Genomic DNA, 19,753 nt, shown 5'->3' with positions numbered 1-19,753 from the left:
CGTTTGTGTTGTTGTGTTTGCACATCTCTGTTGCTTGTGGGGCTCGCACACAAGAATTTCACTCGCATGTGCTGTGCCAGTGTGCCTGCACATGTGATGTGACAATAAAAGTGATTTGATTTGATTTGATTTGATTTAAACACATAGCCCCCCTCCTCTGCTTTTACCTGAGTTGCTGTTTCTGTCATGCCGGTGTAGCGTGCGGCCTGCTAACTCGACTGCAGCGTCGGGAATCAGCGGGTGAAGCCACGTCTCCGTAATAAGAATAATGCTGCAGTTACGTGCAAAGCTCGTGGTGGCTATCTGTAGCTCCAATTCGTCTAGTTTGTGGGTGATGGATCTGGCGTTCGATAGGAAAAGGCTCGGAAGTGCTGGCCGGTGTGGATGTTTGCGTAGCCTAGCGTCTGAGCCCGACCGGCATCCCCTCTTCTGCTTTCTTTCCCTCCGTCGCCTTCTATGCTTGCTGGGCGGGCAGACCATCCACGGTGACCCTGGCGGTCTCGCTATCTCCACCAGGATGTTGTGTGTTCGCTGATAGTCGCCAGAAACAGACAAACTATATTTAAAACCTAGGTCAATTAGGTTCTGGCGACTGTAAGAGATGGCGGCGTTGCAAACATTCAAAAATATCAAAAATTAGTTAAGATGTACATGAGGATTACTTCAACAGAGAACGGTCTGACTCTTTGAGATTATATATGGTAGAGTATTAAGAGTTTTAGTTTTCTGTAGTGATGATAGAAAAGCAGAAGAGAGAACACATTAGCAGATTGGATGCTTAAAATGTTTAACAGAAGAACTGTCTATCAAACGAGTATGTTTTTTAGAGAGACACACACTCACTCGAACACACACACACACACACACACACACACACACACACACACACACACATTCTCACATGCATACACACACACACACATTCTCACATGACACACACACACATTCTTGCACATGCATAAAGATGTTTACACTTACACATACATAGTGCCTTGTCTTAGAACCATTTGGGGGTTTTACGGTGGGAGGTGCTTTTGCTGTGATGTGTATTGTGTGAACTGTTTTCCCAATAAAAGGCAGCAAGCGGAGGCCGTCGTCGGGGTCATTTTGCGGTAGGATTCAGAGTGCTTTCTGAGACACCGGTTGGGGCCTCCCTTGCTAGCAAGTAAAAGTGGTTTGTCTTGTTTTTGTCGTTAACGAGAATAAGTCTCTAAACTAGCGGGGCTTGTGGAAACACAGACCCAACATGGTGTCTCACTGCAATTTCTTCTATGCTTCCTAGAAACAAAGAGGTGGCACAAATCACCCAACTTTCCCCTATTACTGTGACACAACTGCTAAAGTACTACATTATCCATACTACTGGAGAAAGAACTAATACTCTGTGCTGTTTCTTTTCACACTGACAGCCAGTCACAACCCTCCTCCACTGTCATCTGTGCAGGAGACGGTTGTCACAGTGATGGCCACGTGGTCCTTTATACTCAGGATTGTTCTGCTCTCCTGCCCCCACCAACCTTCCTTCCCTTCTCACTCTCCTCCCCCCACCTCAGACACCTCCAATTATGTAACACCGCCTCTTCTCCTCCACAGCCTCCTGCTGAACAACCAATCAAGTTCCTCAACTCTGAGTGACATCACAGCTCCGAGGAAGGGCCTTAATTAATGAACCATGTGTGTGAGAGAGAGCGAGAGTGAGCTGCCTGGTTGCTGTGGTGATTGCAGTCACCTTGCAATGACCCATAATGCACCTGTGACTGTGAGAGACGACAAACCGGTCGTGTTTACTGGTCACATTTTCCCATCCTAATGTCACATGACATCACGTCATCTGGTTCCCATCAGCAGATTGTTGTGTGTTCTGTGGTTCAGGCAGACGGGACTCAAACTACCAACTTGACAGCTGAGAGGCTTCAACGTTAAATGGCAGAGGTTGGAACCTGAATCAGCGTTACCTCAGCGATTTGGCAGCTGCCATATTGGTTTTTCCAGCAGGATGTTGTTTGGTCATGCCAGCACCTCTACAGCACCAAAGAGGACACGAAACGTATACTCAGCTTGTTTCCACCCTGGAGCCCTCCTCTAACAAACGAGTATGTTTTTTAGAGCATGTTTAGTGCCATCTTGTGGCAGTATAGATCGTGGTGTCACTGGGTTTGTTGGCTGTTTTCTGCTAAGAGACTTTCATTGGTTTAACTAGTGACAGATCACTGAGTGGAAAACAAGGAGTCCAAAAAGAGAGTGTGTGTTTTAGGGGTCACTTTTGCCCAGCTGTTGGCTGCAGCAGCAACTTCATGTTAAAAACATCAATATAGGGTCCACCCTCACTCTCTCTATCTATGCTTAGCAGTCAGTCAGGTTCTTCATTGCTGGTTAGCTTCAGCTAATAGCTGTAATGTTCAGTTTTATAAAGCTTTCTGAATGAGGGCTGTGGGGAGGAGAGCTGTTTCGGTCCTGTGACCGATGCAGTCTGACACTCCTTATCAGGTCGGTGCACCAAGCGAGCGGCACAGTCAGCTGATGTCCTTAGGATGCGATTGCTGCAAAAAATTGTTCCCCCAACACGTGTTCTGTCCTTCCATCCTGCACTTAATTCCTTCCTTTCCTCTTTGTCTTGAATAAAGCATACATGGTGGTGGGATGGCGGTTGCCGGGTAACGCTCCTGGTGGAGCCATTACTCAGAGGAACGAGGAGACCATGAACACTGCTGTTTAAAAGCTGCCAGCAGCCTTTTGTTCAGACACAAAACTTTATTTAACATGCAACTCCTCACACTTTGCAGCAGCTGAATGGAGGCAGTGATGTCATCACCACCAAAAGAAGGAGTGGGGATCAAACAGTTTTCTGTCTGGGAGGATGTTCACGTGTTATCGATCAGGCTGATAGTTGATCAGCTGCTGGGGTGATCGGCCCTTTAAAGCTCACCACAGTAAATCAGTCAGCCATGTTCCCTTTCTTTGTGAGGTGTTCACTGACCCGTTGATGCGCATGAAGTACCCTGTTCTTTTTTAACATCTTCAGCCAATGGCAGGAAGTGGAGGCTGTGGAGGGCTGTGATTGGCTGCCAGGAGGAGTAGGGTGAGCTTGCGTCAAGGCTGCTGTCAGCTGACAACCCTGTAAGTACGGAGATACTAGGATTTCCTCCGAGTGAACGATGGCGAAGCAAAAAGAGACAGCAGGGAGATACGAGGTTTCCTGACCACAAAGAAGCCCCCCCCCCAACACCACCACCATAACCACCACACACACACACTCACTTACACACTCCTCCTCCTCCTTCATTTGCCCTTGTCGTCTCTTTCTGTTCGGTCATGAATAAATGACAATGGTCTGTGTGTGTCTATATGTGTGTGTGTGTGTGTCTTGTGGTGTGTGGTGGTTGGGCATACTGCAGCCTCTCGACATGCTGATGGAGGATGGGGGAGGGGCATCAAGCTCTGAAAATGGATGAGGACAGGTGGGGGAGGAGCAGAAGATCTGGTTTGTATTCAGCTCTCACCACCTGATCCTGCTGATGCTGTCAGCATGGAACACCACACACACTCACAAACACACACAATGTTGTGGTTCTGCAGGTTCATGGTCCTGGACTCAGGTATGCTGCCTTCTACAATGCCTTCTCTCTACTTCCTGTGTAAGATCACATGATTTAAGTCTGACAGACCTCAGCACCCCCACAGAGTTTACCAACCGGTGTGAACCCTTTCACCCCATCCCTGTTACCATGGAGACGGGCATCATGGTGTGCAGTGCCTCCTCTCCTGCAGCAAGTTCAAGTCATTATTTATACAGGACAACACTGAGAACCCGACTCTGCCTTCAGCCTCAACCCATACTGCCCAGGAAGAACCTTTGACATAGAACCAGAACTTCAAACAAAGAACCAGAACCTAAATAAAGAACTAGAACACAGAGAGACATAACTTTAAGCAAAGAACCAGAACATTAAAAAAAGAACCATAACAAAGAACCATAACCATAACCTAAATATAGAACCAGAACCTCAAACAAAGAACCTGAATCAAAATAAAGAACCAGAACCAGAACACAGAGAGCAATAACTTCAAACAAAGAACCAGAACCTAAATAAAGAAGCACAACACAGAGAACCATAATTTTAAACAAAGAACCAGAACATTAAACAAAGAACCAGAACACAGAGAACCAGAACTTTAAACAAAGAACTAGAACCTAAATAAAGAACCAAAACCAGAACACAAAGAACCAGAACTTCAAACAAAGAATCACAAGCAGAACTTTAAACAAATAACCAGAACTTAAACTAAAGAACCAGAACACAGAGAACTATCATCTTTATGATGAAGAACACCTCTGACCCTGTAGAGACCGCTCACAATTACACTAAGTGATGTTTCCTTAGCCTGACCAAACAGCAACAAAGTCGTACTGTCTAAATTGATGGTGATGAAGATGATGGTGATGATGATAATGTGATGATGGTGGTAATGATGATGCCTTGTGATGATGGTGGTGATGATGATGTTGTGATGATGATGATAATGTGATGATGGTGGTGTTGATGATGTCGATTTGATGATGATGATGTGATGATGGTTGTGTTGATGATGTCGATTTGATGATGATGATGCGATGATGGTGGTGATGATAATGTTGATGTGATGATTGTGATGATGACGATGTGATTATGGTGGTGATGTTGATGTCAATGTGATGATTGTGATGATGATGTGATGAAGATGATGATGCTGTTGTGATGATGATGACGATGATAGAATAGAATAATATAGAATAGCTCTTTATTGTCATTGTACATGTACAATGGTTTAGCGCCATCTTGTGACAGTACAGAACGTGACGTCACTGGGTTTGTTGGCCGTTTTCTGCTAAGAGACTTTAATTGGTTTATGTTAGCTAACTAGTGACAGATCACTGAGTGGAAAACAAGGAGACCAAAAAGAGAACGTGCGTTTGGGGGACGCACATATACACATGAAAGATGGTGAGCTAAACTCACACCTGCTGAGTCCTGACAGGCCTGGCTCAAAGGAACTGTAGCAGGATGGGGACAAAGAGAGAGAGGAGGGGGGGACAACCACGTGACCCTCGGCGGGTCTGTGCCCAATGGAATGAATGGACTGTAAATAGGAGCCAATGAGGATCTGGGGGCGGGTATAAAAGACTGCGAGCCGCTTTAATCCGCAGCAGCAGCACGGACCCGCTCCAGAGCCGCATCCCGCACACCGAACCACAGGTATGAGCATCCGAGCCGACTAATCACAGCACAGCACATTCATACAGCCGTGCATCAGGGCAAGAGGAACGAGTCGGAAGGGGCGCGCGGTCAGAGGGAGATGGAGGGTCAAAGAACAAAGAAACAAACACACGCACGGGGAGGCTGCTGCAGACTGTGTGTGTGTGTGTCTTTGTGTGTGTGAGCGCGCGCTAACGACCTTGCGCTCAGTCCTGGTGCAGGTGTTGCGCAGTCAGCATCGCCCGCGCGCACAAAGCTTCTTTACCGTGGTGGTATTTACGGTCAGCTGATTCATCTGCAGGACTGCTACTGTGCGCGCGCAGCTTCAACAACAGCCTCCAAATATCATACAATTCCTCCTGAACCGGTGCAGCCGGAGACCGCAGCTCTGCCTGTGCACATTAAGCAGTCTAACCTTCAAACAGTGCGCGCATGCTCCGCCTCATTTTGACGGCTTTTTGGAGCTGATGACGTCACTCATCCCTGCAGAGTTCTAGCCAGTCAGAACCGGTCCGATTCAGTCGATTCTGTGCGCGCAGTGAGGCGCTGAAGGTGACCGCGGCCTTAATGATCTGGAGCGAACCATACCGAGCCAGGATCCTGTCTGCACTCTGCATAAATACAGCCAATGGAAAGTAACAGAGTACTTTTACTGCAATTGTGAGAGTTACAGTAAAGATCAGAAGCTCCTCAATCCAATCAGGTTGTTGATAATTTATAACCTGATTGGAGGGTTTGAGGCGTTTCTAAAAGTTTGCAGAAAAAAAATCTGATGTCGCAAAGATTTTTGCTGAGTCAGCATCTGAGTTTTTCACCATTTGACTTTGCTTCATCAGCGACTGACCAATCAGAGCTCAGGCAGTTTGATCAATCATTTTAATTGATCAGTAAACTGTGTCACATATAAAGGCACCCAACTTAAAGGCATGAAAGGCATTTTTTTTCTTCATCACATTTCCATTTTAATTGTGATGTTTTCATAAGAATCAATATAAATGTGATCACATGACCATAAAACCCACAAAAAGTGGCCTCAGTGGGAAGAGTCTGACCCAGCACCCTCAGACCAGGTTTGTGGAGAAAATGGGCCTTTTTATTGTCCTTTCCTATCAAAAACAATCAAGTGTATTTCATTGAGTCAACGTTTTACTAGCAGCAACATGTACATGAATACATGAATATTCAGACATTCAAATCACATCCAGAAATCTTCCAGAAGTTATCAAATGCATGCCTGAGTTTCTTCATCTTTGTGACCAGCCTCCTTTTACTGACTGAACTTTAGTGTAAAAGTTTTACTGTCAGTACAAATTTAGCAATAACTTGTTTAGGAAAGTGCTGTAAGCGATCGGTTTCTGTGTCTGAGATAGATTAACGTGCAAATACATAAACTGTTTGATGCTGTAATGCTGTGTTATTGAACACTTTGACTGTAACCGATGGGTATCCGGCAGGCGAGCAGCCCGGACGTCATCATGCCTTTTGGAAACACCCACAACAAGTTGAAGCTGAAGTACACGGCGGAGCAGGAGTACCCTGACCTCAGCCAGCACAACAACCACATGGCCAAGGTGCTCTCGTCCGAAATGTACGCCAACCTGAGGGACAAGGAGACGTCCAGCGGATTCACCCTGGACGATGTCATCCAGACTGGCGTTGACAACCCAGGTAACCCCTCCCACAGTCAGCATTAAGAGCTCAAACTCTATTCTTGAACTCAAACAAAGGTAACAAGTCCTAAACCAGATAACTTTATCATCAATGCCAGGTAGACACTCCTTCATCAAACGGTCACACATAAATGGCTCCCTAAAAACTGTGTACCTCTCTTCCAACACAATTCAACCTTCAGAATAACCAGGTACCCCATTCCCAAAGCACCATCCTCCTCCTTAAACAGCCCCTTACCAAGGTGCTGGTAACTCCTCCCAAAATAAGACAAATCTCCTCCAGACCAGCTAATTGTGCCAAGGCGACTGATTTGGCATATATGTTAACACCTCCCTAAAAACCTGACCAAATAAACAACTAAACAACTCCACCCTTAGACACTTGGACCATGTTCCATTTCTCCAAAACATCCTTCAGACCCTTGATCCACCGCCTTGTCCAAGTAACTCTTCCTCAAAGTAAGACAACTTCAGCCTAGTCCAATAACCTTCAGAATAGGAACCAAGCCTCTATCCGATGCTTGTCCGGCTCTTACATAAGCCAGTTAAGCCTTCACCAGACATGTAACTTTGCGTGTTTGTCACCGTCACATTGAGAGATTCTGTTAATAATAAACTCTTTAATTGGATAGACTCATTAGATCAAGGTAATTTTTGGTCTATAATTCCCACCCAAGGGCAGGACATAGTATTGACCTTCAGTCCAACCACCTGATCCTCCTCTTCTAAATCCTCCTTAGTTCATTTAGCTCCTCTTAGTGCGGTAAAGACCATAACACACTATCCTACAAGGAAATTGTGAAACAGACCAAACAAACCCATTGGCACACTCCGTCATGTTTAGGTTTTCTCTCTGAAGTCAAAAAAAGTCATTTTAAGGCCCATAGATGTTGGCTGTGACAAGGGGAAGTGACTGTCCATCCTTTCCCCTTACAGGTCATCCGTTTATCATGACTGTGGGCTGTGTGGCTGGAGACGAGGAGACGTATGAAGTGTTTAAAGACCTGATGGATCCAGTGATTGAAGATCGCCATGGAGGATACAAACCAACAGACAAACACAAGACGGACCTGAACCCTGACAACCTCCAGGTAAACGATAAACTCACCTGAAGCCAGTTCAAACACATCTCATTATTTATGGAATTCATGACCAGAGCCTCAAGCGGAAAAAACATTCAGGACAAACCGATTTAAATACAATCATTACGGTACATACACTTAATGTCAAGGACAGGTGAACACACCTGTTACAGAAGACATGCTCATTCAGATGTAATGCTCTAATCTCAGAGCTGTCCTGGAGCTATTTCAAACAGACAAACCAAACACGAAAGGATTCACACCAAAAACCAATCACAGCATTGTCAAAACTTTGTGTTCACATGAAATTGTCGGAGTTCGCAGCAGATTCATAATCACTAACATGGACAGGTGTAGGGCTGCATAATTCTGAGGAATTTAAAATCCAATTCAGACTGAAAGTCACAGCCTCAGCATCACTGCCCATCAGCAGGACAGAGCTCTGGAGACAGTTTTATTCTTTCAGCTGCAGCTTTATTGGCATTAAACTGTCAGGCAGTAATAACCTAAATTCAAACCTGTGAGTTGCTGAAAGGTTTAACATCAGGTCTGGAATCAGTCTGTTTCAGCATGCAGATGAGGCAGCTGCTCCCTGAGCTCATCACAGGTAAAACTACCAACCTGGACCATCAGCACACAGGAGTCTGAGATCTTTGAGCATTGGTGATGCTATTTTCCACAGAACTGATTATTCACTAGGGTACTGAATTCTTGCATGTGATGTGTTTAGCCCAGACATGAAGTCCTACCCAACAACAGGTGACTCTTAAACTCTTTATTGGCTGCAAGGCTCAATGATTTGGTTTTGGTGTGTCAGCTGAGGGTGGTGGTGACCTCTGAAGGGTGGGCAGTGATGGACTCTGACCCTCCTGTTCTTGTGTCTCCTTTGTGTTTCAGGGTGGAGATGATCTGGATCCAAACTATGTGCTCAGCTCTCGGGTTCGCACAGGACGCAGCATTCGTGGCTTCTGTCTGCCGCCACACTGCAGCCGTGGAGAGCGACGCACTATTGAGAACCTCTCCATTGAAAGTACGAGGTCACTTCCTGTATCTTCTGCCGCATGTAGCATCATCACTCTGCCCCCTGCCTGCAGACTGCTGTATTATACCTCACTGTCAGCACTTCTACTGTAGATCACTGTCATTCTTCGCTCATTGAAGCTAAAGTATGTCCTTTAGTCAAAGTTATGTTCCTAGCAGAGCCTGACCTTCTGACCTGAAAATTCAGGTTTGTCCCTCCTTCTTAAACCAAAATGTCACTAAAACCTTCATGTAAAGAAAAATTCTGAAGCATACTGTAGTGTGGTTTTTTTTTTTTTTTTTTTTTTTTAGAGATCTGATCTGCTCCAAATAACAAAGAGTTTTAATTAACACTAATCTAAAAACTGTTTCATGATTGGGAACTACATGTGTAAACCTGAACTTAACAAAACAAACAAAATATATGCACATAGATTTTTGTTTTTTGTTTTTTGTTTTAACAAACTTGAGCTCAAGATCGAGGTTTTTAAAAAAAAAACAACAAAAAAAACACTGCTTCATATTCATCGGGAGATATTGCAGCGTTTAGCGCCATTATGTAACTGACCTGAGGAAAAAGCTGGAGAACGAACGGAAACAGACCTTTAACTCATTTAAAATGCAGCATTTACAGACTCGAGCATCTGACTGAAACTCAACACTTCCTGTTTTGTTTGTTCAGCTTTGGGAAGGACGTAAAGAAAAGGTCAGACTCAGAGAGGGAGCGTCTGTCTGAGCATTTCAGAGCAGCGTCCATCACACTAGAATAGAATAGAATTCAACTTTATTGTCATGTGCAATGACAATAAAGTTGAATTCTTCATCACATGAAGAATTCAACTTTATTCAACTTTAAGAATTCATCACATTCGCAGTTTCACTGTACCGGCCGCGTGTACTTAGACCTGCATGGCTTAATCAGGTACAAGGCAACGAAATGCAGTTTGCATCCATCCAGAAGTGCTTTAGTGATATAGATATATTACAATATATATTAACAATAATATAGATATGTAAGTATATTACAGAAATGGGTCTATTATGATATGTTATAATGTACACGGTATGAAGTATGTTGTGAATATTCTATAACTATAGATGTACAGGCTGTAGTGAGTACAGGCTATGAACACTGATGCTGATGTCAGTTTTAGAGTAAAATGAGAACAAACGGATTCTAAATCAGGTTTTTATTGTTTGTTAAATTCACTTTGAGTTTAAACTGTGGTGGTGCGTTTAGTGCCGTCTGATGCAGCAGTTTCTTGTGGTCCTGCTGAGGTAGGTGAGGTACAAACTCTCGTCAGTCGGGCTTCATTCAGCTGGGTCTGCAGCTGAAGAGGATAAGTCTTTATTTAGATACTTCCCATGATGCCTCATCGAGTGTGTCAGTGAACGCAGCAGCAGATCAAACTCTTACATAACCCTGAGCTGAGAGCCGTCCTGCTGAGACTGCTAATGAGACCGACAGCTCGCCATTTAAAGCCTGTCTTTCATATTCAAATGTGACTGTACCGGTTAAAGCCGGCAGACCTGAGATTCTGCTGCCCCCTGCTGTCTGAGCCAGTTCCACACCTGCTTTTAAAGACCTCAGGAACCAGGAGACGTTTAACTGAGCCATTCTAAGACCCACAGAAATGCGGGTCTCAGAATGATCATGTGATCTCTGTATGATTTCCTCAGCTGTCAGGCCGACTCCTGACCACCTAAACAGTTCAGGCTGCTCAGGTATCTCTGCATCAAAGTGTGAGGAACTGGTACTCTGTTTTCCTGTAGAAAGTCAAGACACTCATCAGAGTAAAGGTGACTTTTTTTTTTATAGGTAACGTTCAGGTATGATGGGTAAAAATAAAATGTAATTAATGAGAGATGCTGGCAGGAAACTTCATATGATTTGATATCTAAAAGGGGGTGAAATCTAAAGGGGGGTGAAACTTCCTGGTCACCTTTAGTGAAACAATTAAACCTTTAATTTGCTTTTATTTTGAAAGTCAATACCTGTCCCATTAAAAGTGATTCTGTGAAACCGCTCCATCTAGTTCAGTTGACACCACTTCCTGTTTGCTCACCTGTCATCCTGAAGTAGGGTTTATGTGTACCTCTGACCTTTGACCTACTGTGTGGTGGCTGCAGCTCTGGCCTCCTTGGAAGGAGACCTGAAGGGGAAGTACTATGCTCTGAAGAACATGACCGAGGAGGAGCAGCAGCAACTCATTGATGACCACTTCCTGTTTGATAAGCCTGTGTCCCCGCTGCTGCTGGCGTCCGGCATGGCCCGCGATTGGCCCGACGGCCGTGGCATCTGGTCAGTATGTAACCCTACAAGTGGGGGTGGAGGTGCAGGGGTGGGGGGGTATAATGAAGTATTGGTTTGGAAAAATATGACTCCAAAGCCAGAAATTGATTTAAATTAACCTGATTCTAACAGAATGAAGAAATGCTGAGAGAGAATAAACTTTGAGCTAGAGCGTCTCAAATATGTCCTTTTTCTGAACAAACACCAGTATAAAAATAACTGTAATGAGAGACAGAATAAAAAAAATAACCGAGTCGAGGTCAAAGTTCAGAACAAAAAATACTGACTCAGAATGGAAGATTCATACATTCATAAAAACAGATGTAGGTGTAATAAAAAAAGGTGAGTCTGATTGAATAGAGGTAAAAGTTGGAAAGATTAATAAAAAAAAGTGACCAGAAATAAGGAATAAACATCAGTTTGCTCATGGAATAAAGAATCGCAGCAGTCCTTGGTCGTAGTGTCAAGCTCACTGAACATCCACCCAACCACCACATCCACCCCTGTAGACGGCTTCATGTTCAGCAGGACTCAAAAATCAAAACAAGATTTTTACTGTTGTTTGTATTGTTTGTTTTTTTCCACAGTGCACCTTTAAATTTAGACAGAAAAATTGGGTATTGAACATCATCTGACCTGCTCTGGAAACTTCAGGTTTCTGCAGCTTATTTTCAAATCAACCAGTGCTGAACAAGTGCCTATAAAAACATGATAATTTAATATATCTAATAAATACATAAGTCTTTATTTTTTTTTTATTGAAAAAGTGATAAACAAGTCTCAATTTAAGCTGTATTAAAGCCAGGTCATAGCATTTGTATTAAACACTGTTTTAAAAGCAGATTTGAAGCAGCAGGAACCCATTGAAAGCTTTCAAATCTTCAACCTAGAGCAACTGGTTATATGATCCGACTGATCTTAAAGGAACGTGAAACTATCAAAGAGACTGCTGGGAGTTTGAACGATTGGTCTAAAGTGAAAAGGTGGGTGTCATCTGCATAGTGAATTAAAAGGGATGAGATGGGGAGCCATGCTTTCTGAAGCAAGTAGAATGAAAAAGAGCAGGACCCAGAATGGATTCAAGAGGGACTGGGTCATAAACAACCAGAGAAGCATCCTTCCAAAAGTTATTTTAGCATTTGGTATTTTAGAGCAGCTGAATGTGAAAATGTCAAACCTGTTTCCAAACAGTGGTGTTCTGTGTTAGAGTAGCACCTCCTATTCCTGTTCCAACACACAGTGGTGTTTTTGTGTAGATTTTCTGTCTTACCCTATCTAAAAATTACAATTCAATAAAACTTTATTGATCCTTAAGGTTGGCCCTGAAGGAAATTGGGTTAAGGCTGCCAACCTTTGCCACCACCATCTTACCCTTCTGACCATACATACATTACAGAAACATCACATGGGGAAGACAGGTCAGAGAGGTATAGCAATGGAAAATGCACAACATAAGGAAAGACGAGGAGAAAAAAAGAACTCCCTAGACTGAGCTCCAGCAGGGAGATCAGTTTGAGAACAGAAAAAAACACCTCAGCACATAGCACATGAATCATCACATCTCACAACATAGAAGACATAAGCTTCGATGGCGTTTGAAGGGGGTGGGGGGGTGAGCGTAGGTCTGTGTCAGTGTACATGTGACCATCGAGTATCTGGCAGCAAACGTCTCTGCAGGACAATCAGGCTCTCCCAAGCCCAGGAGTTGTCAGTTTCATTAAGGGACCGGTTGATCAAATCAGCATGGCATCTTCACCTGTCCTCCCTGCAATTTCCTGCTCATTGTGTCAGATGTTTAGTTACTCCTCAGCCCCCTTTAGCAGTAATGATACTTGTAATAAATGTAGCCTATATGCAGCTCTGGAGGCCAGGATCACTGAATTGGAGACTCTGTTTCGCACCCTTGAAAAACCCATAGCTAATCAGGCCACTGTAACCGGTGCAGACGAAATGATCATAGGCCCCGCTAGCTGTCCCCTAGCAGACTGCCTCAAGCAGCCAGGGAAACAGGATGGCTTGGTGATGGTGAAGAGGAAGCATAGTCTTAAGAAGAAGCCCCAGGTACACCACCAACCTGTTCATGTGTCTAACCGCTTCCTCCTCACTCGGCAACACACCCGTCACGGATGAAACCCTGGAAACTGGCGATTCTGTTCTGAGACGTGTGAAGCTAGAGACACCGGCAACCAAAGTCAGTTGTCTTCCAGGGGCCAGAGCAGGCGACATTGAGGGAAATTTAAAACTGCTGGCTAAGGGTAAACGTAAATTCAGTAAAATTGTGATTCACGTCGGCAGTAATGACACAGTTACGTCAATCGAAAGTCACTAAAATAAATATTGAATCGGTGTGTAACTTTGCCAAAACAATGTCAGACTATGTAGATTTATCTGGTCCCCTCCCCAGTCGGGCCAGGAGTGACGTGTTTAGATGCATGTCCTCTTTAAATTGCTGGCTGTCTGAATGGTGTCCAAAAAGTGATGTGGGCTGTATAGATAATTTGGAAACCTTCTGGAGGAAACCTGATCTTGTTAGGAGAGATGGCATCCATCCTTAAACATAAAAAATCACAAAGAAAGAACAATACAGTATCCTCAACAGCACCAACGAGTAAAACAGTGAAATGTGGATTGTTAAACATTAGGTCTCTCTCTTCAAAGTCTCTGTTATTACATTAATAATTGATCAACAAATGGATTTACTCTGCCTTACTGAAACCTGTTTGCAGCAGGATGATTATGTTAGTTTAAGCGAATCAACACCACTGAGTCATTCTAACTGTCAGAAACCTCGAAGCACAGGCCGAGGGGGGCCTTCAGCAGTTTTCCAAACCAGCCTATTAATCAACCAATAACCGAGACAGACTTTTAATTCATTTGAAAGCCTGATGCTTAGCCTTGTCCACCCCTGCTGGAAAACTCAAAAAACAGTTTTATTTGTGATCATCTATTGTACACCTGGGCCTTACACAGAGTTTCTGTCTGATTTCTCAGACTTTTTATCTGATTTAGTGCTCAGCTCAGATAAAATAATTATTGTGGGTGATTTTAACATCCATGCCTTAACACAGCAATTAATCTGTTATTAGATTCAATTGGCTTCTCTGAAAATTTCAAAGAATCCAACCACCACTTTAGTCACACCCTAGATCTTGTTTTAACATAAGGCATATAAACTGAACATTTAGCAGTGTTTCCTGAAAATCCTCTCTCCTCTTATCATTTCCTGATAACATTTAAATTTACAATAATTGATTACACAGCAGTGGAGAGTAGACTTCATCACAGTAGATGTCTTTCTGAAAGTGCTGTAACTAAGTTTGAGAATATAATCCACCCACTGTTATCATCTTCAATGACCTGTACCAACACAGAGCAGAGCAGCTACCTGAATGCTGCTCAAATAGAGGTTGATGATCTTGTTAATAATTTTACCTTCTCACAACGTATGACAATAGATACTATTGCTCCTGTGAAAAATATGGCCTCAAATTAGAAATACTTGACTCCCTGGTGTAATTCTCAAACACATAGCCTAAAGCAGATGACTCGTAAGATGGAGAGGAAATGGCATGTCACAAATTTACAAGATCATCATTTAGCCTGGAGAAATAGTTTATTGCTTTATAAGAAAGCCCTCCGTAAAGCTAGAACATCTGGTCATCACTGATTGAAGAAAATAAGAACAACCTTAGGTTTCTCTTCAGCACTGTAGCCAGGCTGAAAAAAAGTCAGAGCACTGTTAAGTCAACCATTCCTTTAACGTTAACTAGTAATGACTTCATGAACTTCTTCACAAATAAAATTTTAGCCATTAGAGAAAAAATGACTCATAATCATCTCACAGATGTAACATTATCTACAGCTACCGTACAGTACCATTGATATTCATTTAGAGCCTTTTTCTCTAATTGTTCTTTCCGAGTTAACTTCAGTAATTACTTCCTTAAAACCATCAACGTGTCTTTTTAGACCCCAAGCCTGCTCAAAGAAGTCCTGCCATTAATTAATGCTTCAATATTAAATATGATCAAGCTATCCCTAATAATCGGCTATGTACCACAGGCCTTCAAGCTGGCAGTAGTTAAACCTTTACTTAAAACGCCATGTCTAGATCCAGCTGTCTTAGCTAATTATAGGCCAATCTCCAACCTTCCTTTCATATAAAAAATTCTTGAAAGAGTAGTTGTCAAACAGCTACTTGATCATCTGCAGAGGAATGGCTTATTTGAAGAGTTTCAGTCAGGTTTCAGAGCTCATCACAGCACAGAAACAGCTTTAGTGAAGGTTACAAATGATCTTCTTATGGCCTCTGACAGTGGACTCATCTCTGTGCTTGTCCTGCTAGACCTCAGTGCAGCATTCGATACTGTCGACCATGCTGTAGGTATTACAGGTACTGCGCTGGTTTGCAGTGGTTTGTATTATATCTATCTAATAGACTTCAATTTTTTCGTGTAAATGGTCAATTATGGAGTCCCACAGGGTTCAGTGCTAGGCTGTATCATCAGAAAGCATAGCATACATTTTCACTGCTATGCAGATGACACCCAACTTTATCTATCTATGAAGCCAGATAACACACACCAATTAGTTAAACTACAGGAATGTTAAGACCTTGATGGCCTCTAACTTTCTACTTCTAAATTCAGATAAAACTGAGGTTATTATATATGGCCCTGAAAATCTTAGAATTATGGTATCTAACCAGATTCTTACTCTGTATTCATTACCTTGTCATTGGAGTAATCTTTGACCAGGACATGTCCTCCAATGCACATATTAAACAAATATGTAAGACTGCTTTCTTCCATTTGCGAAATATCTCTAAAATTAGAAATATCCTGTCTCAGAGTGACGCTGAAAAACTAGTTCATGCATTTATTACTTCCAGGCTGGACTACTGTAATTCATTATTATCAGGATGTCCTAAAAACCCTGAAAAGCCTTCAGTTAATCCAAAATGCTGCAGCAAGAGTCCTGACAAGGACTAGAAAGAGAGAGCATATTTCTCCTGCATTGGCTTCCCTTCATTGGCTCCCTGTTAAATCCAGAATTGGATTTAAAATCATGCTCCTTGTATAAAAGGTCTTGAATAATCAGGCCCCATCTTATCTTAATGACCTTATAGTACCATATCACCCCATTGGAGCACTTTGCTCTCACACTGCAGGCTTATTTGTTGTTCCTAGAGTATTAAAAAGTAGACCGGGAGGCATAGCCTCCAGTTTTCAGGCCCCTCTTCTGTGGAACCAGCTTCCAGATTAGATTCAAGAGACATAGACTATCTCTACTTTTAAGATTAGGCTTAAAACTTTCCTCTTTGCTAAAGCATATAGTTAGGGCTGGATCAGGTGACCCTGAATCCTCCCTTAGTTATGCTGCAATAGGTCTAGGCTGCTGGGGGATTCCCATGATGCATTGAGTATTTCTTCTTCAGTCTTCTTCAGTTCACACTCTGCAATTAATTATTAGTCATTATTAATCTCTGGCTCTCTTTCACAGCATGTCTTTTATCCTGCCGTCCTTCTCTCACCCCAACCGGTCACGGCAGATAGCTGCCCCTCCCTCAGCCTGGTTCTGCCAGAGGTTTCTTCCTGCTAAAAGGAAGTTTTTCCTTCCCACTGTCGCCAAAGTGCTTGCTCATAGGGGGTCATAAGATTGTTGGGTTTGTCTCTGTATGTATTTTTGTAGGGTCTACCTTACAATATAAAGCACCTTGAGGCAACTGTTGTGATTTGGTGCTGTATAAATAAAACTGAATTGAATTGAATTGAACAAGTATCTATACTTCTACTTAAGTACAGAATGTACTTTTGCCAACTCTGGTTTTAAGCGATGCCAAAGTGGCTTCAGAGACTTAAAGTCGTAAAACGAGTCAGCATTGTGCACTTCCTGCAACCTCGTCCAAGTCGACAGGTTCTGTGAGTTACATTCCAAATCATTCCAAGATGAGACTCTGAGTTAAAATGAGATTAAATCATGATGTTTCCAAGACAAAAGCTTTTGTTTTGGCAAGACGTGTAGAAAACTTGAAGCCAACTTCCCGTTGGCCTTTGGACTTCCTGTCATTATAATAATAAAATTAAAAAATAAAAATAAAAAAAATAAATAATAATACATTTTATTTGAGGGCGCCTTTCTAAAACCCAAGGTCAAAGAGAAAAAGTTACCAATAAAGCAGTAGATTCAAATAGATTTTAATAAATTAAATTACAAAAAACAACAAATAAAAACAAACAAAAAAAACCCCCAATATTTGACAGCAAGTAAAATCTGTATTAAAGCGAGTAAGCCAGTTTAAACAAGTAGGTTTTGAGTTGTGACTTAAATAAGGGAAGGGAATCTATATTTCTTAAGGCTGAAGGAAGTGAGTTCCAGAGCCGAGGAGCAGAGTGACTGAAAGCTCTGTGCCCCATAGTGATAAGGCGAGCAGAAGGAACAACAAGATGAGTGGCAGATGAAGATGTCAGAGAGCGGGAAACAGTGGTGATATGAAGCAGATGACAGAAATGAGGAGGGGCAAGGTTATAAATACACTTAAACGTGAGAACTAAGATTTTGAAATTTATCCTGGGCAACCAGTGAAGCTGTTAAAGAATTGGGGTAATATGGGAGTATGAGTTATGACCTGGAGTATTCTGAAAAAGTTGAAGTTTATGGAGGGACTTGTTGGGGAGACCAAATAAAAGGGAGTTGGAATAATCGACCTGGGAAGTAATAAGACTATGGACAAGGATGGCATCCGCATGGGGAGTAAGGGACGAAGTCGATTAATGTTACGTAAGTGAAAGTATGCAGACCAGGTTATGTAATTAATGTGAGACTGAAATGAGAGAGTACTATCGAGTATGAAACCCAAACTTTTTACCTGTGGGGAAGGAAGGATGGGGGAATTTTCAATATTAATGGAGAAACTGTGAGATTTGGTTAAGATAGATGCTTTTGGTTAAGATAGTTAAGATAGATGCAGTAATAAAACTTCTGTTTTATTACTGTTAAGTTTGAGATAATTGAAGGAGAACCATGATCTGATCTCCATAAGACAGTTCGAGAGCGAGGTAGGTGGAAGGGATGAATTAGGTGTGACTAATGCCAATGGATGCTAATTATGCTCAGGAGGATATTATGAGAAATGGTGTCAAATGCCGCACTAAGATTGAGAAGGATGAGGATGGTTAAAAGACCAGAGTCAGCTGCCATCAGAAGGTCATTAGTAATCCTTAACAAAGCCGTTTCTGTATCATGATTTGGGCGGAAACCAGACTGAAATTTTTCATAGAGATTATGGTCATTGAGGTATGAGTGAAGCTGGAAGGCAACAACTTTCTCAAGGATTTTCAAAATAAAGGTGAGGTTTGATACAGGGCAGAGATTATCAAAATTATTGGGATCTGCACCAGGCTTTTTTAGAATTGGAGTGAAAGAAGCAGTTTTCAAGGATGGAAGAATAACCCCTTACTCACCTGCAGGCACAATGACAATAAGACATTCCTGGTTTGGGTGAACGAGGAGGATCATCTGCGTGTCATCAGCATGCAGAAAGGAGGAAACATGAGGGAGGTGTTCACCCGCTTCTGCACTGGCCTCACCAAGGTCAGCACGCCACTTCCTATTTCCCTCACCCCATAGTGTCACACCTGAAGCCATCTAACCTGTCTCACCTCTCTCTCTGGCAGATCGAGGAACTGTTTAAGGAGCGAGGTCATGAATTCATGTGGAACGAGCACCTGGGCTACATCCTCACCTGCCCGTCCAACCTGGGCACCGGCCTGCGAGCTGGCGTCCACGTCAAGCTGCCAAACGTGAGCAAGCACGAGAAGTTCGGCGAGATCTTGAAGAGGCTGCGGCTGCAGAAGCGAGGAACAGGTAGGAGCACGCACAGCAGACGGGAAGGAACACCTGTCCCTCGCTGTCTCATTCATCACTTCCTGTCTGTGTCTAAGGTGGTGTGGACACTGCAGCAGTGGGTGGAGTCTTTGACATCTCCAACGCGGACCGCCTGGGTTTCTCAGAGGTGGAGCTGGTGCAAATGGTGGTGGATGGCGTTAACCTGCTGGTGGAGATGGAGAAGCGGCTGGAGGCCGGAGAGAGCATCGATGACATGATGCCTGAACAGAAGTGACCTGTTTCACTGTAACCTCTAGCCCCACCCCCTCATCCTCACCTATCACCCCTTCCCCTCACTATAACCAATCAGAAACCGTCCTGATGCTGTGGGACGTTTAGAGCCGTTCAGTTAGACCTCAGTCTTCCAACATGTGAAGGGTTTTCTACTTCCTGTCTCACCTGTTGGACTCACCTAACACCTGAAATCTCTAATAAAGTCTGTGTGGCCCAAACTATCACAGCTGCTGCTCACCTGTCTTCATTCACACACACACCTTCTCACAGTCCACACCTACGTGACGGTCACCGACCAATCACATCCATTAGCCTCAATGGCATCTCATTCTG

The 19,753-nt window shown here is 43.2% G+C and overlaps 1 protein-coding gene across 1 annotated transcript; it reads left to right on the top strand.

Annotated features, from left to right (window-relative positions):
* Positions 1–5,116: 5,116 nt before the first annotated feature.
* On the top strand, positions 5,117–19,646 carry LOC120724834 (creatine kinase B-type-like). Its single transcript, XM_040017290.1, has 8 exons — positions 5,117–5,234; positions 6,689–6,902; positions 7,841–7,995; positions 8,884–9,016; positions 11,137–11,308; positions 18,769–18,892; positions 18,976–19,165; positions 19,243–19,646. Exons 2-8 carry the CDS (start codon positions 6,710–6,712, stop codon positions 19,419–19,421), a joined length of 1,146 nt encoding a protein of 381 aa, XP_039873224.1. The 5' UTR covers positions 5,117–5,234; positions 6,689–6,709; the 3' UTR covers positions 19,422–19,646.
* The last annotated feature ends 107 nt before the right edge of the window (positions 19,647–19,753 follow it).

This window comes from Simochromis diagramma, unplaced genomic scaffold, assembly GCF_900408965.1.
Source record: "Simochromis diagramma unplaced genomic scaffold, fSimDia1.1 OVJJ01000802.1, whole genome shotgun sequence".
NCBI classification, from domain to species: Eukaryota; Metazoa; Chordata; class Actinopteri; order Cichliformes; family Cichlidae; genus Simochromis; species Simochromis diagramma.
The sequence above is the reverse complement of the archived record's forward strand: the minus strand, read 5'-3'. Positions and strand labels throughout refer to the sequence as shown.

Excerpts from the sequence above, each read along its gene's own strand:
- LOC120724834 (XM_040017290.1), top strand. The coding sequence starts at position 6,710 with ATGCCTTTTGGAAACACCCACAACAAGTTGAAGCTGAAGTACACGGCG. Across the intron at positions 11,309-18,768 it reads CCCGACGGCCGTGGCATCTG|GCACAATGACAATAAGACAT; the intron begins GTCAGTATGTAA and ends ACTCACCTGCAG. Across the intron at positions 18,893-18,975 it reads TCTGCACTGGCCTCACCAAG|ATCGAGGAACTGTTTAAGGA; the intron begins GTCAGCACGCCA and ends TCTCTCTGGCAG.